The 22673-nt window shown below is 46.1% G+C and overlaps 1 protein-coding gene across 2 annotated transcripts in view; it reads right to left on the reverse strand.

Annotated features, from left to right (window-relative positions):
- GNAO1 (G protein subunit alpha o1) overlaps positions 1-14293 on the reverse strand; it is a 157749-nt gene extending 143456 nt beyond the window's left edge. For both annotated transcript variants that reach the window (XM_062586821.1, XM_062586820.1), the window contains exons 1-2: positions 13791-14293; positions 13655-13697 (exon numbers count right to left, since the gene is read on the reverse strand). In XM_062586821.1, the coding sequence (XP_062442805.1) occupies positions 13655-13697; positions 13791-13908 (161 nt within the window). In that variant the 5' untranslated portion in view covers positions 13909-14293. The remainder of the gene's footprint in view (positions 1-13654; positions 13698-13790) is intronic.
- Between the last annotated feature and the right edge of the window lie 8380 nt (positions 14294-22673).

The following is a 22673-nucleotide window of genomic DNA, read 5'->3' on the forward strand; positions in this document are numbered from 1 at the left end:
ATTATTATTATTACTATTATTATTATTTAGTTATGTTAACCCAGATCAGTGCCAGTCTGGTTCACTGCATCTCCATATGGGCAACCATATTAGCATAGCTGAGAAATGCCCCCAGAAGTGAGAATGAGCAGGGTCAGACAGAAAGGAACTGAACCCACACAGTCAACAAAAAGAAATGTTAATCAAAGCACAGCTTAAGATTTCAGAAAGCTGCCTATGAAATGCTGCATGGGATAAATGAAAGAAAATGACATCTAGAAGCACAGCAACCAACCCTGTTTTGAAAGGAAATTAAAAGCAGTAACCAAATATTCAAAGCTAAGCCTAGTGTTTTATGCATTCATAATGCATAGCTTGTGCTAACTGCACAAGATTGTCCTTGACTGGTTTCCCAACAGAGATGTAGTTGCTCAGTTAAAAAAAAAAAAAAAAGAAAAAGAAAAAGAGAGAGAGCTAAAAACTTCGAATAAGGAGACCTATTTGGGTTTTCTTCTCATAGAATCTTTGAATTACTTTTATTAGAGGTCCCAAGTGCAACCTCCTGCTCAAAGCAGAACTCCCTGACTACCTGGGTGCCTCTCCAGTTTACCAATATCTCTCTTGGATTGGGAGGCCCAAAATTGAACACCACATTTCAGATATGAGCGCCAGGTAGAGGGGTATAATCAGCGCCCTCAACCTGTGGGACTTCAGGTCACGCTCTTGCTAACGCAGCCCAGCACACGGTTAGCCTTCATTGGTGCCGAGGCCCATTGCTGACTGCCCCTACATTGTTGAAAATGTGGATTTCCAGCCATCAGAAATGCCAGGATGAAATCTTTCACCTGCTAAACATCCCCTATTTGGTTATTCTTACTGACAGGCTCTGGAAGCACTGCTGGCAATCTCATGGTGTACCACTAAATGCCTGAGTACCACAGCCCTGGCTTCTCCCTAGTGTCCCTCTAGTTGTTGGAGGCTGAAGGCTCAGCGCAATGCGATTGCCTGGCAAGATCTAGCCCCAAACAATTTCATGCAGTCTCATTTCTTAAAGTCATTAAATACGTATATAAAATACAACCTGCACTTTCTAAAACCAGACAGTATTTTTTCTTGCTCTTGATACTGGTAACACTGTAAAAACTTGTAACTGAAATAAATTCGAGATCTGGTACCTGAGAGCACTTGAGGCAGAAATAGAATTAGAGTAGCATGAAAAGTCCGTAACGGAAGAATCCTTTTTTCCTGATCTATGCTTTCCCAGAGACATAAAAAACACAAAATAAGTATTTGGACAAAGGTTGGGTATACAAGATGACAATAAAACTGGATAGCAATCAGCACAAGCAGAGATGATCCTGATGTGGTCTTCAACAAATTTAGGTATACATAAATCTCCTTGCGTGTAACTACCCACCTCTCTTCAAACCCATTGAGGTTGATGAGCATGCTGCTAGAAATCTCTGCTATTCTGGGATTTGGGCTCTGAGTGTGAGTGAAACATGAATGGTATCTAACACTGGGGCTTCAGTACATACAGATTTGCAGCATCACTATTTTGGCAACACCCAAGTCCTGTTGCCTCACTGTCAGCAGCACTGAGTAGTTGGTACGGTCTTTAAATTAGCCAGCGTGGGGTGGTGGGACTCAGTGCATCTGAAAACTGACAGCAGAGGGATAAGCGCTGAGTAAGATCGAGACGACCACTTTGCTGGATGAGGAGGGCTGTCCTAGAGAACAGACAGAGCAAGATGGGTCAGAGAGCTTCGGACAGGCTCTTTGCTGAATGGGTTTATACCCAGGTTAATGAGGGATCCAACAAAATGTTATGATCTTGCTTTTCAAAAGATGCTTTAAGAAATAAATGTGGCAAGAATCAGAAAATCTGTACACTGAACCTGTGCTCTGGGTCGCTTCAAATTAGGAAACGTAACTGAAACTTTCCATCAGGTTGGATTAGGTCCCATTAGGTAGGGGGAAGACGTAGCCTCTTTGCACAACTGTTTCACCCAGAGCAGGGCTTAACTTCCAATTATTTTTCTGTGCAAGTCTCTGAACTTCTGTGCTTTCTTATGTCCGTATGAATGAATTTGCACAGCTAGCAGAATCTGCCTGGGACACGATGAAAACCCTGAAGCCTTAATTTGTTTTCAAGTTAAAACACTCAATTTATAATGAACTTTGATTCAGCTGGAATTGGATTTTTCTCACCTGGAATGCATAAAGCTTAAACTCTCATCCAAAATTCATTTCCGGGGAGAGGGAGAAACTTCATTCTCAGAACTGATTTTAAAAATCAAGGTATATTTATCCAATTATTATGAAACTTAAATATATCATTATGGCTGGGTTTATATCACTGTTCTAGACTGTGAGACGTTCTTTCACAGACTACCTTTCACTAGAAATTCTGAAAACCTACTTCCAAGTCCTGTGCAAGAGTACTTACAAAATCAGAATGAAAATTTAATCCTGAATATCTGCTTATGCCAGAAGGCCTCACCTATTCATTTTACTGCAGAGGGGAAAAAGATAGCACAAATTGATCTCTCCAATTAGAACTAAAAGTGCCAGTGTAATAAATAAGGTTTCATCCCCTATCATGTAGTAAAAACATTGCAAATAGTTGTTCATGCAAAAGGAATTAAAAATAAACTTATTTATTGAATTTATCTGTAACAGAAGAAGTAGATAAATTCAGCCCTAAATTCTGAGTTATTTACTGAAGCATATGACAGATTACTAATTTCTAATTGTTTATCATTTTATCGACTCCTCAACATTTTGATCTTTTTCAAAGTCTTTTTTTATTTGCTTTCTTTTTAAAACTAGCTGGGGTGAAAAGTGTTGAACTGATATCACTAAGGGACAAGTAAAGATTTTGATTTATTGCTGTACCTGGATCCCCTGGTGCCAGCAGTGGCTTTCATTTCTCCTACACAGCTCATGTCACCGCCACGCTGTGACCCTGGCTGTCCCCAGGAATCCAGCCACAGGCCTGGTGGGGAACTCGGACCAAGCACAAGGATGCTGGCCAGGACGGTAGTCGCGGGGGTGTCTCAAGGTGGGCAGGTCCTCCCTCTTTTCGAAGGTAGCCCTGATGCCACCAGAAATGCCAACCCTTTCAGCTGGGATTTGGCAAAATGCTCTCCTGTTCCTCCTTACCACTGTTCCATGAGGGCTCAGTGTACACAGGACAGATGCAGATAACAAACCAATGACCATCAGCTCAAATGTCTAATGTTCAGTTTAAACAGCTTAAATGCATACATTTAGCAGAATCAGGTTTCCTGCTTGAGAACTGGCCAGGCAGCAACCACCTTCAAAGTAACAAGTTGATACAGCACTTCAGTTTTTTCGCTGAGCTGTAAATCAGGACCATGTAAATTTATCCCGTAACTAAATTGAGGAAAGCAAGCGCATGCTACCAGGAGCTTTCTGCTTTATTAAATAACCATCCTCTCATTTATATGGAAAAATGTGTCCGATTTGGCTAAATAATCAATTGCCAAAGGCTGACTGGTGATTAATGAACAGCATGATGATGTTGCGAGGTGTGTGCTCATCAACATAATTTCCTTTCCTCCTTCTAGTGATTTGTGTTCACGTTACTGTTGAAGTGTGCTATAAAGGCTCTGCAAGACCTGTGATGTGGTTTTGGACATTTCCATGATAAATATCTCTCAGTTGTAGAATTTGTAGGCGTTGATATAGGCCCCTCCTCCTAATGCTGGAAAAAAGCAGCTAATGCACCTCTAGCAACTTCCTGACGAGCGACTGATTTCTCATCTACCCCAAAGGCCACTTAGACCTATTTGGCAAGGTGACCCCCGGTGCTGGGTGAGGCTTAGCAGTCAATCCAGTAGGTATTTCCTCTGAGATCTGACAGGAATTATATATACTGGCTTTTTCAAATAGAGACCTTTCATGGGCTCCCAATGCTGCCCCACCATTCCAACTGCAGAGGTGCAACCTAAAGGATGATAAAGTCATACAGGCTATTACTATCTCAAGTCAGAACATGTAAATCCATGTCGTAGTGCCCCAAAGCAATTTGAAAAATCTCACCAGTCATTTTGAAGAGTCCCAGCACTGGTCAATATCAGTTGAACGCAAAATTCTTCCAAAAAATACAAACATGGCACAATTTTGCTGAGAGCCATCAAAGTGATCTCCCAGGGCTGCTAACTGCACCTTTGCTATGAAGTCAAGCTGTGACTTCTTACCTGTGGCAAGGCCCTGCTCTACTGAGGCCACACAGGACAGGGCTGTAACGAATAACTGGCATTGTACTGGACGTGAGGAAACACCACTGCGTCACTGCTACCGCACACCACTACTCCAGAAATCTACCTATAAAACCTCTCATTTTTTATTTAGATTATTATGCCTAACATCAATTTTGTTTGGCCAGCCATTCCCATTCCCTCTTGCCTGGTACTTTAAAAACTCTCTTCCAGAGAGAATGTAATTCACAAAATTCTGCTAGGAGATAGTATACATTTTTATAATTTAAATTATATTTTCCTCAGTACAAGTCTGTTTTATCTCATCCTCTTCAGTAACAATTCACAGCTGATATGGAAAATCTCCAGGTCTCATACCAGACTGTCATGATGTGCACAAGCTGTCGACAATGCTCTTGTAGACATGAGCGTTTAATGCAGGTTTTAAGTTGCTGGAGAACCTTAAAGCATTTTGAGTCACTACTCTGTTATTTAGACTGGGGGGTTGTATTTCAGAGCAGGGATATGCACAAAGGTGAAACATCCATTCCTGGCTTCCCTGTCAAGCTGTTAACACTCAAAGGATGAATCCTCTGAACAGGGTATTTCTAGAGTAGGATATTCTTCTAGATTCAGACTCTCAAAGCAAATGTTCAACAGACAGTGTTTTATCCTAGGGAACGTTCAAGCTTATAGGTCCCTGCTGGTTCCCAGAAAGATTGAAAAACCAGACCTAGTGTAGATGCAGAAGGATATGGCTGCACTGGCTTATATATATATGTACACATATATATGTGTGTGTGTGTTTATGTATTTATATATATTTATATAAAGCTATTAAGATATTTTCAAATAAAATTTACCTCCTCAGTATGGGATAAGTAACTCTATCAAACCAATACCAGAGAACAGCTGGAGCCTGACAGAAGGGAGAGACAGACATAGCGTATTTCTTTTTAATGTCTCCTTGAATGGATTAGATCAGCAAAATTGTCCTGAGTCCAGAATCACAGCATGGTTGAGGCTGGAAGGGACCTCTGGAGATCAGCTAGTCCCACCCTCTGCTAAAGCAGGGTCACCTAGAGTACGTTGCCCAGGACTGTGTCCAGACAACTTTTGAGTATCTCCAAGGATAGCGACTCCAGAGCCTCTCTGGGCAACCTCTTCCCTGCTCTGTTCACTGAAGTGAACAGTCCTGTGGGACTCACAGTGTGACACCTGTACTGGTACCTGTGTAATAGAACCTGCCAAGTGCCAAAGAGAAGCAGCTCCCCTTCCTTGTTACTAAATCCTGTATGTGCTGTCAGCACTGGATGCTGCTTCTGCCTAAACCTGCTCCTTGTTTGCAGTATATCCCTCAACAACATGTTTCCAAATAGACTCTAGCCAATGCCTTTATGTTATTTTCTCAGAGAATGCTGACTTGCACCTCAAAGACACTTACTGGTATTGGCAGCTCCTGATCTTTCTTCAAAAGCAAGTCCTGCAACGTCAACCTAGCAGAATTTCTGTTGAAAAGCTATACAAGTTATCCTGTACCAAACAGGATAGAATATCCGCATAGGATAAAATGCCTTTGACTCTTGAAGACACAAAACCCCACAAAATGCCCTGGTTAGAGTATTAACAACCACGGCCTGACCTCCAAGTTGTGGGGAAGACCCCAGTGTTACTCGCATCTTTTTCTCTCTTAATCTCACGTGCTTCAGCTCCTTCCAGCAGAATATCATGCTATTCTGCAGGGTTGCATCTTAAATCTTACAGAAGCTTCTTTGTTTTAGCTTATGGACATTATGCTCAGGTGAAAGCTCTGCTGATAAACTGATATAATTCTGGTGACCAAAAAGAGCAGGACATGCTCAAGAAGAAAGGAAAACAAAGCAATTTCAGCCCTTCCTATCCTTCTCTTTAAGTGTCAAAAATATTATTGATTGCCAATTTGAAAACAGAGGTGATGTCTGCTTCCTATACAATTCCCTGGGCCCCTTTCTGACAGAGCATTCCTCAATTCTTTCTCGATTAACTTGAAAGCTGGGGAAGATAAGCATTTTTATTGGTAAGGTAAGAAATGCCTCCATTAAGAGTTTTATTTTATTACCACGGTAAGCAGACAATGAATGAGCTTTGGATTAAAGGGCTTTTTCTTCCTTTTGCTTGGCACTAGACAACTGTCACTTTCTCTGCTTCATGTTAGCCAGTAGCATTTTTCAGCCTTTTGCATTTTCTGATATTAAGCAGAATTTTAACAGCATCTTGTAATCAGGACTGTAATTCTCAAACATCCCTGCATCTGCCATTTGCATGAATGGTCTTAAAAATAAAATGAGAATGATTCAATTAACAATTTAGGGGAGTTTTCATATTAGGTAGAATATCTCTTCAGTATTTGGAAAATCATGGTAAAAAAAAATGTTAATATTTCCCTCTAAGAATGCAAGAAAAATAACTTCTAAGGAAAGGAAAATGGCCTTAAGTTTAACGTGTCCATGCTTTCTAAAGTATGATTTCCAGACCTTTTTGCTACCATTTTTGTGAATGAAGCTTAGCCATTTCCAGTATCCTACCAAGTGCCGCACAAAGATTTGAAATACATTGGATCTCACAAAAAATGTACATTGTACAGACATCAGCTTTGATCTGGGAATAATTTGGTCCAAAGTCCAGTGAGGTCAAGGGGAGGATTTGGGGGCATACAATTCAAATTGACCTTAAAGAAGTGAGATAGCTGGTGTCAGTCTTGCTAATACAAAAAAAGAGTGATCAGGCTTCAAAAATAACCAAGCAATTGAGATCTATTTTATTCCTTTGAGCTGTTTTTCATTTTGCTCCCAGTCATTGCATCTTTAAGCTAGAATAAAGACTTAAAAAAATAAATAAAAAGTAAGGAGAGGTGGTAGTTTTATTTTAAAAGAAACAGAAAAAAAGAAATAAGGAAAGAACCCCCTGAAAACAGAGCTTGCCCAGTCATGCAATTCCAGACCCTATAGAAGCAATTTCAAGCTCTAAATAAACCTTAAATCTCACGAGATTTGCAAATGCACCAGGAAGGGTGACAAAACTCTTAAAAAAATACCCTGGCCTTGTGATTCTGAATACCTATGAGAAATTTTTCCAGTTTTCTTTTGCCAGACCTTTTCCTCTTTTATTCTTTATAAGAATACAAGACCAAATTCTGTCTTCTGCACTCAGTCACACTCACAGTTTAGCCACGGATTTTGGAGCATTTAGGATAGATTAGTCTTTCTCCATCTGTGCTGTAAACTGCTGCTGGCCCATTAGGAAAACTTTTTGCCTTTCTCATGGCTTGAGCAGGAGGTGAATGAGCTCAGAAATCTGTAAAATCAAGCTCTTAGACCTCGCACTTGCATCAGGCTTTCTCGGGTATAAAACCACTAGCTTCAACAGAGTCATTTGTGATTTTGTATCCTGCAAATCCAGGAGAAACTGGGGAAGTTTGAGTTCTTACAGGGGCAGGCTTCAACTCTGCAAAGTGGTTGGAGGAAACTTGCGTGACTGCAGGTAACTAGTCATGACTCTGTAAGACATCATTTACTGCCTGACTCTTACTCTCTGAGTGACCAGCAGCAACCTGCTATTGCCTTGGCCCACAGTGAATCATTTCTTTATTTCTCTCTTCTTCTCTCTCTCTTCTCAACCAGATTACATAGAAGAGTCAAAAAAAGTGCCTCTACCTCCGTTACTTTGTGTCTTTTCCACTCCTCTTCTCCCCCCTTTTGGCCCAGATAAGCATACTTGAGAGCTCATGTAAGTTGTCTCCCAGACAGACTGAAACGGACAGATTGAACAGGAAAGCCACAACCTTTTTTTTTATTTGTTGTGACTCAGTCTAATGTATCTTACAACTTCTAGGTTAGCGAAGCCAAACTTAAAGCAAAACAGATCCCAAGTTACATTTGTGCAGCAGATTTGTCTCTTTCTTCAGAGCTCATTAAAAGAACTGCTTTCATCTTGTTAGATTGCTAAAACATTTCCAACAGGACTAGATGTGTCATGTCAGAATATGACAGGCAAATTTCTTTTAAGATTTTAAAACTAGGTTGAAAGAGGAGAAGCTATGCAGTTCAGTGTTGTCAGTGAGGGATATTTTTACTATTATGAGTTCCTAAAACAAGAAGCAAATTAAGAACTGTCAAGGAAAAAAAAATCCAAAAAAAAGTATTTTGTCTTGCCTGTTAACATTGTTACTGCTTTTCTGTGAAATCTCTTTCAGTCTATTAACAAGTACTTTAAGTATAGATAAATGAACGATGGTTGTTCATGTTTTGGCGTATAAGCACAACTAATAATCTGGAAGGAAGAAAAAGAGGGATGAAAATATATTATCCTTTATCATTACAGGCCAACAGGAACAGTGTCATGTTCCTCTGTTCCCAACTCTTCTGGCAGGCTGCAGAGGCAAGTTCCTTTTGCAGAGCGTGGGAAGCAGTGCCCACAGCACCTGGGGCTGCAAGAAAGCAGTCTGAGAAGTAGGTGTTAAAAAACAGCTGCAGCAAGGGAGAGCCCACTCCTGCAGCAGGCTCTGCTGTGATGATTTCTCAAGCCCTGGCAGGAGACTCTGAGTTCCTCAAGGCTGGTGATAAACCATTAGCTGTCTTCCCTATACCCCAGAACTGCTGCAGTAAACAGTTTGCTACTAGATAAAGGTTTCAGTGCCAGAAGAGCCCAATCACAGCTGCCTGTAAGCCTCCCTCACGGGGTATGACAGAATGCCACACACACTGTGCCAAATCCATAGCCAGGGAACAGGCCTCGGAGAAGAGCAAAACTTCATCTGAAAGGCTGCAAGAATTCAAACCCAGTTCAGCTGTCACTGCCGTCACTGCCCTACTTTGGGCCTTAAGTCACAGAATCCTCAAATCCAAGCAGGAAACAGGGAAGGATGAAGGAGGCTCTACCTGAGCTGCTGCTCAAAGGAAGGTCATGCCTTAGGGCTGCCAGCTCACGCAGTGTTCAGCCAGTTCCCAGCAGTGGGGGAAAGGCAGCGGGGCCCTGCCCCTGCCTCCGAAGTAGCTGAATGGTGTCCCGCTCCCAGTGTCTCTGAGCACATGAGCAGCCCTGATGAGTGCGATGGTGGAGCACAGCCCAGTTTGCAGCCCTCTGCTGGGGACCACACCACAGGGGTGAAGCACCTCCACCTTATAAGCTCCCATTGGGGTGGGATATTCCCAGGGAAAAGGGTTGCAAGTGTGAAACCACTAAAGCTTTGAGACACAGACACAGGCAGTAAAGAACAAGGCGTCAAGTAGGTTTTCACAACACATCATTACGTTCCAATGGCATTTACCATAAAATTGCTGTGATAGGCTGTAAAACCAGAGGGTGGGGACTGCTTCTCACTCTAGAGAACTTCATTAGATTGTAAGTAATTCAGTTACATAGAGAGCAAGTAGAGCCTGGGGCTGTTTTGAGGGGCTTTCTGAAAAAGGTCAAAGCAATATATCAGACAGCTATTGGGACTGATGGCTGTTGGGAAGAGGATAGTAGAAGTTTAAAGATAAGAATCATACACTGGTGTATCTTTTTCCTTATTACATATTACTGCCCTTGTGATAACTTAAAAACATTTTGCAAAGAAATGGTGCAACAAAGAAGCCTATCAAGTGAGGTATTGCCATCATTGCTGGCAAACTGAGAGATGGCTATTTTAGAGGACAAGCAAGGCTAGGAGCTCTGGCGTCTTGAGGGAGCAGGACCCAGTTCTCAGCTTCCGCAGAGCTCCTCACTCAGCAGGGGCCAGAAGCCACTGCTTCTGCAAGGGCAACCCCCTGCCAAAAAAATTTTAAAAATATATAAATAAAGCATAAAGGCCCTTTCTCTGGGCAGGTGAAGCCCTGTCTCCTTCTGAAGCCACAGCCATCACTAATGCCTCGTTTGGGAAGGCAGAATATTGCTCTGGCTCACCATCCCAAAAGGCTGCTGATGAGTAGGTGGTGGAACCTCGTTTTTGAAGCTGTGCCAGCCAGCTCAGCTGCTGTGCATTAATGCTTAAACGCTGCACTCCCTAGAAGCTTCATGCTCACGGCAGCAGTGGTGTCCCCATCTGAGTAGTCCATCCCTGCTAATGACTGGACCATTGCACATATTTAAGTATTCTGCTGAGTAGTAATGGACTGAGATATGCTTGGTGTCTTCCTAGGCTGGGGCTTACTGATGAACAAACATATTCACTAGAGTTAGAGTTATAAATTCCCATAAAAATACCCTAGAATAATCACAACAGTCTTGACTCTATGCTACAATCCAGAAAAATGGGATTGCATATTGCAACTTTCTCACATCCTCCACATTTATTTCAAGACATAAGATATAAAAAATGATAACAGTCATTTCAGACCTACATTAAAGGGAATTTACAGAGGTGGGGTGATGGGAATGGAAGACAAATTTCTCTAATGTAGTAACTCTCCTCCCTGTAGCTTGGATCTTCATAGGAGGCACCAGTTTCACTTGGTTAAGGCTGCTTTGTAGTTTAAACCGAGTGAACATGGGATCATGTCTCAGCCTGATTCTGAAAGCTCTGCAGTCACACGAGCTTGCATGGCACAACAGCGACTTTGTTCCCAAACTAGCATGGCCCTAACCCTGCATTTTGAGGCATGAGTGAAAGGAACATGCAGGACTTTGCATTCTCTCTTTTGAAAGAATAACAAGCAAACATAACCAGCCAAGACGGGTGTAGATCAAAGTGCAAGCACTGAGGGACCCATAGGTCCCATAGGGCATGATAGCCCTTGAATGCTAAGAGGAGAATTATTCCTAGGCCTGTGTTGCCACAGTTTGAGGCATGTGTGCTAACCTCCAGTTCCACATGTCTGTCATTCACCTTTCTTGCTGGATAACTCCCCACTCACCAGCTAAAAGATATCTCCAAATATTTCAGTAAAGGATCCTTAATTCATTTTATAAATCCTAATCTCCATCCTGGCCACACTCTCAAATTATTGTAATTTTTACCTGTCTTGTCTTCTACCTATTATTTCAAGATTTACCTGGTTACTGTGTAACCTCTTAGTCCTCCATTAACAATATCTGTTCTCTATTCCTTTGTCTTAGTATTTTGTTATCTGTCTACAGATTCCTGTGCTGCTTTTCAAGGCAATATCCATGTGTGAAATCACTACAGTCATTCACGAAGATGAGATTTATTATCTAGAAGCACACTAATACCACAGTATTAAAAAAATAAGATAGCAGTCTCTTTCATCAAAATCTAATGAACATGCGATTTAATCTTTATTAAGAATTCATTAGGTTCCCAGCAAGCCTGTCTAATGGAGCCTGACCAGGTGAAATGCTAATGCCTGCATTATATTTAAATTAATTTTCAGAAATGTTAATTTCCCTGAGTCGTTCCCTGCACATCACTCTCCTCTCCTGTGCCCGCGCCGGGGCGGCTCTCTCTAGATGCCTGCTGCCGCGCTCCTAGCAACACTGCTGTCCCCACCCCGGCCTCCGCACAGTTCACTGGAGTTTCCACGCTGACAGACGTCTCCCAGTTTCCGACACTATCAGCCTTTCCACCACAGCAGCCTCCTCTGCGTTTTCAAGTCAGGCACAAAACGGCAAGCCTGTCGTGCATTACTTTCAGACTGTCTCGTGGAAAAAAAAATGGTACGTACAACAGTGGGGTATTATTCAGGCCTTGATATAGTGATTTAGCCCAGTGGGCTGGTTATTATCTCGAGGCAATTTTCTTTAAAAACAAGTGCTACAGCACTGTATGCTAATCGTGTGTGCCACTGTGGCCACAAGCTGCCCTTCTCATCCACGGACCCAGGGCGCGCACCGGCGCACCGCCGTTGTGCTCCCCCCAGCCTCTCCCTTTGACCAAACCCGACAGCCGCCATTCCAGCGTGTTTCTGCAGAAGCAGCTCCAAGAGATTCAATAATTTATGGGTGCTCCTCTGCAGCAGCATCTCCCCCAATCCACCTTCCACACCTGCTGGAGCACAACCCAGCCCCGCATCAGCGCGCGCCCCACCCCAGAGGCCCTCTCTGGGTGGAAAGCCCCCCACCCCCAGCACATGGATGGGGGTGGCCAGAGCCCGTGGGGCAGTGCCGGCCGCTCGTGGGGCGCCCCTCGCAGGAAGGGTCCCCTGCCCCCGGGCGCTTCACTCCCCTGGGAGCCTCCGAGGCCAGACGCAAGGGATTGGTACAGCAACGGGCCGAGGGTGCCCGAGTCCCCCTGGGCGGCACCTCCCCGGGGCCCGACGGCCCGCGGCTGCCCCGCGCCCCTCGGCCGCGGCGGCACCGAGCCGCTTCGGCCCTTTCCGAGCGCGCTGGGCGCCGAGGCGGCGGCGGCGGCTCGAGTCCCCGCCGGGCGCTGTCCACCGCGCGAACCGCCTGAACGCCGCAGCCGCGCCGCGCCCGCCCCCGCCCGGCGGCGGACTGCGGATGGCCGCGCGCCCCCCCCCCCCCCCCCCGCAGCCTCCGCACCCGCCGCCGGCGCCCCTCGCTCGCCGGGCGAGGCCGGGCCGCGGGCGCCTCCCCGCCGGGGGCCCCTCCGCAGTCGCCGGCACGACAAAACGGCGGCCGCTCCGCGTCTTTGCCCCGTTAAAGGCGAGGCACCGACTCGGTGCGCGGGGCTGTCCAGTGATGGCGCCGCCTCGGAGCAGCTCGTCATGCCCGCTTCGGCGGGAGGCTGGGGCTTTCACCGCATTTTAATTAAAGGGAGGAGAAAAGGAGAAAGACGGAAAGGAAAGCCCAGCGCCCTGCCTCGGTAGCGTCTCCACCCGCTCGTCAGCTCTCCCCGCACCTGCCTCCCTAGGGCAGCGGGCAGTTACCGCGCCCCGAGGAAGGCCGGGCAGGGGCTCCCGGCGCCGCCGGCCTCCGCGCAGCGAGGCCCGCCGTGCCGGCGGCGGCGCGGGGAGGCGGCTGGCCCGCGCGGCGGCGGCAGCGCTGCCGGCACCGGCCGCCTCCTCGGCGATCTTGAGCCCCGGTTTCAGTGCAACGGCCGCTCGGCAGCCAAACTCGCCCCTCCTCGAGCGAGGGGAAAGGCGTGAGCTAGCTCGGGGAAGGGGCTCTGAGCGGCGTCAGAGCCGCACTACCGCCGGCGTTTGTTTGTCTTCTCCTTTTTTCTCCTCTTTAGCGAGCGCCACAGCGCCGGGCCCACGGGGAGCCCCGGCGCTGAGGGCGAGTCGCGGCACGGGGCGGGCGCTGCCAGGCGCTCGCCGCCGCTTCAGCACCACGGCGGCCCCGAACAGCAGCGGGGCGGGAGCCGGGCGCGGGGCGCCGCCCGCCGGCCCCGCAGGTAACATGGCGGCCGCGGGCCGCGCTCACCTCGGCGGGCCGCGCCCCGCCCCGCCGCGCCCCGCCGCGCCCCGCCCGCGCGCCGCTCCCGCCGTCGCGATCATCGCCGTTACGGCCGTTACGATCGTGACACCCCCCCCCCCCCCCGCTCATCCCCCCCCTCGCGCGGCGGCACTCACTTCATCTGCTTCACGATGGTGCTCTTGCCCGACTCCCCGGCCCCTGCGGAGAAAGGAGAGGGCGGTGAGCGCGGCGGGAGCGCGGGCGGGCGGGCGGGCGGGGGGCAGCGGCGGCCGGGCGGCGCCGGGCTCTCACCTAGCAGCAGCAGCTTCACGTCTTTGGCGGCGCTGATCCCGTCCTCCTTGAGGTTCTTCTCGATGGCCTTGCTCCGCTCCAGGGCGGCGCGCTCCTCGGCGCTCAGGGTACATCCCATGGCGGCCCCGAAAATAAATTTCTTTTTTTAAAAAAAAAGGGGGGGAAAAAGGGGGGAGCCCCCGCCGCCGCCGCCGCCTCGGCTGGCTCCTCCGCGGGCAGGAGAGGAGGCAGGGGGCAGCCCAAATCCACCGGCAAAAAGAGCCCCAGCAAGGGAAAAAAATACAAAAAAAAAAAAAAAAAAAAAAAAGGAGAGAGAGAGAGAAAGGATTAATAAATCTCTGGGCGGCGCGGCGCGTCCTCGGCGGTCTCGGCTCCTTCCTCCCCTGCTGCCCGCTCCCTAGTGATCAGCGCATCCGACTGGGCACCGGGCGGAGCGGGGCTGCGGGCACCGCGCGAGCGCTTCCCGGCGGAGAGGCGGAGGCGGAGGAGGCGGCGGCGGAGGAGGGCTCGCGGCGGGGGGTGGGCCGGGCCCTCCCTTCCTCCCTCCCTCCCCTCTGCCGTGCTCTCGGGTTCCGCGTCCTCCCCTGCTGGCGGGCTGCTCCCCTCTGGCGCGGGCGGCGGGTCCCTCACGGGCGGCGGCGGCGGCAGCGGGGCGCGCTCGCGGCGCTCGGCGGAGCCTAATGGAGGCAGCGAGGTTGCGGGGAGGGGGGGGGAAGCGCGCGCCGGGGCTGCGCGCTCCCGCCGGCCTCGCCCGCGCCCGTGACGCGCGCGGCTCGCGCATGCTCGCGGCGGCCCCCGCCTCACCGCGGCCTCTCGCGCCGCGGGGTCCCGCCGAGCCGCGCGCGCGCTCGCCTGAGGGGAGGCGTGAGGGGAGGCGGCGGCGGCGGCGGCGGCGGCGGCTCGGCGCCGGGCCCCCCGCGGCCGGGGCTCCTGCCCGCCTTGCCTGGGCCGACCTGCCCCGGGGCCGGAGAGGTCCCGTCCCCCTGCGCGGCCGCTGCGGGCCGGGCCCGGGGGATCGGCGGCGCTGGGAGGCAGGCGGCGGGGCCGCCGCGGGGCCGCTCCCTCAGGAGCCCTCCGGAGGCGGTCCGGCCCGTTGCACTGTGCCGAGCGACACCTGTAACGCGAGGCGTTTACACGCTCGGTGGAAGCCGTCCAGTTGCACCACCATTTTGGATGTGTTTCCCATCGGTCTGATTAACAGCTGTTTGGGGTTTTTTCTTTATGTGCTGCAGCGCGATCAAAGATTCCTTCTCACCAGATAACCTGCCTTGCTTTCCATAACCATTCCACTACCTCTAGCAGTTATTTAGAAATTCTTGCAAGTTAAAATCCTGCAGTTTTCATGTCTGGTTTTACCATTTCATTGGGCTGGAAATACGGAACAAGGGAAAATACTTGAGACTTTCTTTAAAATGCTTTTCCAATGCCCTAGACAAGCCACGATATATTCAGCTTCAGTCCAAAACATCGATTGATATGTGACAGTCTGACTATAAAAAAAAAATAGAAAAGAATGAAGTGTTGAGGGCAGCAAGCTAAAAGGCATCAAACATACAGATGAACAAAATAAAGGACTGAAAAATAAAGGACAAAATAAGGCGTGATAGGGAGAAAGGACACCCCTCACAATGAACCAGAAGCCTGCAAAGGAAGGGTTGACTCTTATGAGATAGTGTATGAATGTAAAGGCAGATGATTTTGCCCTTGAAATCCACCCCGACCCCCCCACAACCTCGCATGAAAAAAGGGGTGCAGGAGGCTTAAAAGGAGCATTACTCTGATGAACAGGCCTTCTTACTTTGGGTGGTAGAGACCATACGCTCATGCAGTGTTGATTTGCCGCTTTGGGCCTCTGCTCACTGCCTCTTCTGAGCTCTTCTTACATCCTGCTGTCTTGAGTTCTGCAGTTCCTGTATCTACAGAGCCTTCCTTTAGGGTAGAAATACCATTTCTAATAGCACTTTCAGTATGTTTAGCACAGCTTCCCTGGCACTTTCCTTCAGGCAAACATCATCTCCTCCCAGTACTGTTTCCATTACACTTTCCTTCCAGAATCTATTTTATTATTTTTTTTTTCATTTTCCCTCCACATCTCTGAAAGGAAGGGAGAAAAAATATGGCATGTGGTTAATGTGGGTAAAAAAGAGATGGAAGGTAAAAGTGGGCAAAAAAAAACTTGCAGAAGGTAACTCGTAAATAATGTTAGTGTATTCAGGGAGCAGTAATTTACTGCACGTTTGTAAGCAAGTAGGTACTGTATATCTGAATTTTGGGTAATTTATATATGACAGCTATTAGGAATGAGATGATACAGATATGGAAAAGCAAGTCTACCGCTTGTCTTCGGTTGGGAATAAATGGAGATGAGACTGATTATGGAGCAGTTTCTGTTCTTTCATACCCATGTAAATCCTTTGTGTAAAATCAATGGGATCAGAATTTCAATCAATAAGTTTCATTTCAATGGTACTAGCTAGAGGGTATTAGGAAAAGTGCAGCAAAGAAAAGCACAAACAAAAATCCAGAAGCAGCGTCCTCATGAGATGGTTACATTTTACTTGCCATCTTGTCCAGCAATTTGCCAGCCTAGGAGTCATGTTGGGATATTCTCCAAGGATTTCACTAAGAGAATTTGTCTTTCGTATCAGCCTCTGGCTACTCATTATGTGACAAATTTGTAGCCTGTGCCTCCTGCCATGGAGAAAATGATTTCACTTCTGCATGACCAGTGAGGGGTCTGTACTTGGCCTTTTCTCCCATGTGCAGTCCCAATCACTGCATAAGTATCTGCTAATCTCTTTCTTAAGGGACAACCCAAAATGGGCAAGTCTTTTCCTTCCTGTCTCTGCCCTCAGATTTAGGGGAGCAGTTGTGAAATTGAGCCATTTCTGAGCCAAGTTTTACAGGTTTTATGTCACTGCTAATTGAGTGGGGCTGATGGGAGTTTCCTTTGAATTTTTTTTGGAAGGAAATTTCATTTTTTTACAAATTGTGTTTTCATGGCAGATGGATTTCAAGAACCCGAAAAAAAAGCCTGCCTCTCCTACGAAGTAATGAAAATATGTACCAGTCTACTTGGCTTTTGAGATTAATATGTTGGTTTTTGTGGCTGAAAATAATGTTTCCACTTTTCAGGGACTGACAGGAGTCCCTTTTTTTTTTTTTTTTTTTTTTTTTTTTTTTACTAAAAAGCAGTTGGTTTCAGTAACAACTTCAAAGAAAATTGTCTTCTTAAATATGCAGGATACTTTTCATGACAGGTGTTGGGGGGATGATTTTTTCTATTCTCTTGAAGTGTATGAAGGACAGTGCTTGTTTCTGCTTGGACTATTATCTTCACAAATGTAAGAGTGAACACTGTATTTTAAACCAAAATGCTCATTGTCCAGTATATCTGATCTGTGCCTTATCAAGAACAGGCCTCTCTTCACAATCTACTTTCAACCATTCTGCTAGAAAAAAAAATGAATTAGTAGATAGTCATTTCTTTAAAAAGTGATGGATGGGGTAATGGTAACAGAATTGATGGATGCATTTGAAACGTATTGTGCCAAAGTGATATTACGAGGTATATTGCCATATGATGATCTCTGGGGTGTTGTGTTCCTGTGGGTGACCAGGTATCTCTCAAGATTCTCCTGTCTTTGCCAAAATGGTGGGAGAGATGTGTTGTCCGCAAACCTCACTGTCCCAGGCTCCCCACTACCAGCTCAGGGGTTTGTAGAGTGCTCTGACTTCCTTTTAATCTAGACAGCTTTTTTCTTTTTTCCTTTTTTTTTCCCATATGGAAACATAGCAGGTGGTCTGATGCAGGAGAAGCCAGGGAGACATCGGGACTCAGGACCTGGGAAGCCCTTCTGGGTCTCACTGTGTGGACATGGCCTTGGGGAGCAGTTGCAAACCCCTGCCACAGATCCCAGCCATGAAGGCAGCGCATATTCTCGGGATGTAGCCAGTACGTGCCTCGCAGCTCGCTAGGAGGTAGTCAAACCGGCTGGGAAAACTGTCCTCAGAGAAAATGAATTGAGTGTCTTTGGCTTAAACTCCCACACCTACCACAACATTCCCACCACCAGAGCTGAAGTTGCAATAGTATTGGGAGGGATAATCATGCTGGATCCTGTCCCTGGAATTAGCTGCTGTTGTTGGTTTGGCATATCCTCGGTGAACAAGTGTGTGGTGTGAAGAGGAAGAGGGGTAAATCCAGGATGCGATGACCATAGGAGGCAAGCTACAATCCTTTTCAACTTGTCTTTCTGCTCCTACTTTAGGACTGTTCTCTGGAATCTACGATCTTATACTTCTTCAGTAGAGTTTTAATGCACATGTTAATGGAACTGCCACCAATCCCATAGAGAGACAGCAATGCATTCTAGCAGATCTCACCATTAGGAAGTTTTCCCCAGATATTCATCCTAATTTTTCGATCTTTAAATTGATGTCAATTACCCCCCAGCTAAACCTAGTTATATGGTGGAAGGCAGGTTTAAAATACTGCATGATCTCACTAAATTGGAGAAATGGACTGAAATCAATACAATGAGAGGCAATAAGAATGCCCATAAAGGTTAAGTGGTTGATGGAGAAAGGATTAATGAAATGCACAGATACCAGGTCGAATTGCAAATACCCTTACTTCATTCTTACTCACTCCATACTACACAGATATTTTCTACTCAGGCAAACCTGAGGAGGCACCTCAGGATTTGCTAGTGACATAGAAAGTACAGACCAATATTAAGAGAAGAAAAAAGGATAGGATGGATGAAACATACAGAAGAATGGACTCAGAAAAAGAATGAGATGTTAATACAAGAAAGACAAATGATGTCTGGATAAGAATATGACCTGTAAGATACCTGGAGTCAAGAAGATAGGCAAATCCACAGATCCATAGCCTGATCGGGTTGAAAGGCCTTTGTTGTTAGTTTTTCAAGCCTAACCAAATGAACAGTGATGACTACTCTCCCTTTACATCCACCCCACTCCCCAAGAAAATAAAAATAAATCCTAGTCCACACTTCTTATAACACCCTGAAGACAAAGTGGAAGAAATGCTGTGAAATTCTGCATAGCTGTTGCTATCAGCAGTCATCTTCCATTTGGGGATGCTGGTACACAAAGTCTTCATGGTGAGGGAGGAGAACAGAGAGCAATAGGGATGTCTTCAGAGGAAAGTAACAAAGGCCAGATAGAAGATCTGTTGAGGAAATGTATGAGTGTTGCACATACGTTGCCTGGGGGAGCCCTTGGAGGAGAGGGAAAGTCTGTCCACCAGGCCCTCAAGACTGCAGCAGAATGAAGCCATTGCTCAGTGCAGTGGCTCACACCACCAATTTCCCAGGGAACGAAAACAGTTTCTGCAGAATTAAGCTTTTCAAACAAAATTAAAGATTTCTGCTACTTATTATAATGAAAAGAAACTGAGATCTGACGTTATCCAAGTCTTCAGGGAGCCCCCAGTTACAGAGTCTCAAAGTGAGAAAGAACTTGTCAATAACCCTTAATGAAGTGTGAACTTCTCTCCTTTTTCTGCTATGACTCTGAACTCTCAACCCCAAGAAACTTAGTTCTGAGTCAAAAGTTTTCCCTTTTCTAGTAATTTAGGGACACATGGCAGATAAAGAGAAAAGCTTGGAGGCCTAAAAACTTCAGAGGCTGAATGAATAATTGACTATTTTACTGCTGATCACTCGGTTATTTTCATTGATGGGGACAAGTTTACATAAAGCCTCACTATTTTCAGCTCCTTCACCCAATCCAGTTTCTGCTTGTGTGGTACCGTGGAGAGGATAAGAACTAAACATCCTTTATGATCAAAGTATCCATGCTGTGATGGTGATGTGAGAACCTAAATGGGACAGAACTAAAAGTGGGAAGAAGCTTATTTCCATCGACTTTCTGCAGTAAGAAATGTATGAATGATTCAACAAGTGGAGTGGTAACCTTGAAAAGCAGTGATGCTGAAGCTATACAACATGGTTCTTAAGCCCATGGTGAGAGAGTGCCAGCAATGAGATAGTGCTGCTAGCCTTGCCTTGGGGCGTTAGGTGGACAATGGTCATATCAGTCCTATACCATTCCTATTTCCTTGATATCAAGGATGGTGATTTATTAGGAATGGAAAAAAAATCTACCATGATCCAGGAAGGCCAGTTAGAGCCACAGTCATAAGTCCTATGTGTAGAAAAACTAGTCATTGCTTGGGTTTGATGAAAGCAAGTTTAACTTTCTGCATCAAACATGCAACTGATTGTGCAGAAGTGCCATTTCAGCTACTGTCATCAGATGCAATAGCTGGGCATGCAATTTAAGCAGCTCCATTTACAGCACTTCAGGAACATTCCTGTTTTTATATAAATGCAATCCAGAAACCTCACAGCTCTCATTCACACAAGTAGTCCTGATGAGTGATCTTGCTGAGGAATGCTAATTTAGTCCCTAAAAATATGATTGTATATTTACCTTACAGCTCTCAGAAACTCACTCCAACTACAAATATGTCATCAGTTAAATTCAATTCCTACCATTTTTCCCCATAAAAACCTCTCTGTATATTTTATGTGGAATCATAACATTGTTCTTCTATTAGAAATATATATAAGCATCTGCTTTCCCAAGTTGTATTTCAGTATCATGCAATGCTTCCTGATTGTAAGTAAGTACTGATTTGATTCACAAGGGCTAGCTTTAGCTGACAGAGGCTATAATCAGTGAAGAAAAAGAGAGGTGCTCCTCCAGCAAAGGATGAATAATGCGAATCATCTCTCACCTTTGATTGTGAAGAGAGTGTCCTTGGCTGAGTTAGCCTTCATGAGTATCCCTCACAATGCCCTAAACCAAGGATTTGCTTTGACTGGAAGGGAATGGAGAACAAATTATACACGTGCCAAACAGGCAGTGTTATTCTGAAAAGGTCATACTGAGGGAAACTTCATCTCAGTCAAGAATAAAAAGCAAGCAAGTACTGGTTTTGGAGTATCAATACAAACAGTTTACATCAAAATATTGGCTAGATGCTAAAATTGATCCAGGCTCACAAAGCAAATAGAAAAATTTGTGGAACACCCATCTATAAGGGGTTATTAAAAACACAAAGATCCTGCCTCTGGTTCAGATGTTCGCCAGGTCATAGGCTGTCAGGAGCTGTGAGTGCGAGGGGAGAAGGTTACTGTACACATGCCTTGCCCATACACACTCCTGCCACAGCCTCCAGGGGCCACCATAAGGTCCAAGGAGACCGGGCTGGGCAGACCATCAAGCTGGCATGGCATAGCCATTCTTGCATACAGAGTTTGACTGTGTCTAGAAAAAGCTGTAAAACTTACCAAGAGGAGTACGTTTCCCTGGCTGAGTACAGTTGGCAGCCTCTTTGCCAAAGTCAGCAGTGAAATGCCCCTTGATTTCAGTGGTGGCAATACTTAGCGTTTGGCCAACTCAAGAGGGTTCTGCATTAGTGGCTTAAGAAGTGGAAAAAGGCATAATTACAGCACAAAGGCCATGGGCTGCTAAAGCAGTTCAGCTTATTTAAGATATATTTCACTGCTGTCTGGACCAGGAGACCCCATGTTTGGCTGAAAAAGCTTATTCTGTGGCTGAAAAAAGTGTCTTCCAAATGCTGTACATGAATTCCCTGATCCCCCTACTGAGGTCCTGGGTCCAGGATCTTTTGATGACTAGGTAGTATCTCTGGCAACCTGCATAGGTAGTTTACGTGAGGATTAAACTGGCCGCTCCTTTCTCTCTCGCTCCGTGCCATTTTCTTGGAATCTCGTATTCTTTTCTTCATCTCCTAAGCTCTTGGAGAAAACTGCACTGAGTTATTAAGCATCTACTCTATTCCATTATTAAGCAGTGGATGACATTAGCCATATAGTTTTACAGTTTGTATAAATATAAGGTATTAATAGGTTCTTGATTTTTGAATAGACAATCTTTGGAAAAAAAGGTTGATGATCCCTCAGCAGATGCACAAGAATGGTGTTTTCATTACCTCATCTCCTTTGCTTTGCTTGTTATGAAGAACATGTTAGGGCAGTTAGAGGTTTCTTGATTTTAAAGATAAATGTGGTAGGATTTAACCTTTGTGTACAAAGCTGGAAATTGATGGATGAAGGTACTGAGAGAAGACTCAGGGAGGATATAGGTCCACTGCCTTCAGGAGGCTGATGCCAAGGGAAAATTAAAATGTATTTTTTCTGAGGCAGAGACTAAGGATCTTAGCAGCCATTTTTTCTTCTTGATAATGGTTTCTCTGCTCATCTTCTGACTTCAGCTACAGGGTCAGTACAACAGGCAGGACCATTCTTGTGTGCTCAGGAGAGCCAGCTGGCTTTGGTGACCAGTTTGCAATATGCCATGGCTAGGTTGTGCCAACAGCTCACGAGAGAGAGCGGACGCACCCGTTAATTCTACCATTAAACTTGCCCTGTGATGATCAATCATCTTCTTGCACCTTCTTTGGTGAATGAATCTCATTCCGCATTGGTTACTGGTTCACGTCAGCACTGACAGTGATACAAACGCATAGCTGTGTAGCTGGCTGGTCCAGGGAGAGGCTAGCAGAGCATAAATCTGTGCCTAGTCTCTCTCTGTCCTTGTATGAACTTCAGTCTTACCTCTTATTCTTGGCTCTCAGCATCTACTGAGCCACAGGGAAATTGTAGTGTGTCTTCCTATGAAATAAAAGACGAGAAGGAGAGCCTAATAGAGTATGAGTATGTATAATGTTAAATTAGCAAACAGAACAGCTGTGGATTCATCTGGAGGTCTATCCAACCTGGCTTGAAATGGTTCTCAATAATTCTTTCTGTTCCTGACTTTTCTTCCCTCTGTTTATTGTGTTGGCTTCTGGGGGAGGCCCTACCCTGGGATGGTGCCATC

Source organism: Rhea pennata, chromosome 13 (assembly GCF_028389875.1).
Source record: "Rhea pennata isolate bPtePen1 chromosome 13, bPtePen1.pri, whole genome shotgun sequence".
In the NCBI taxonomy this organism is placed as follows: Eukaryota; Metazoa; Chordata; class Aves; order Rheiformes; family Rheidae; genus Rhea; species Rhea pennata.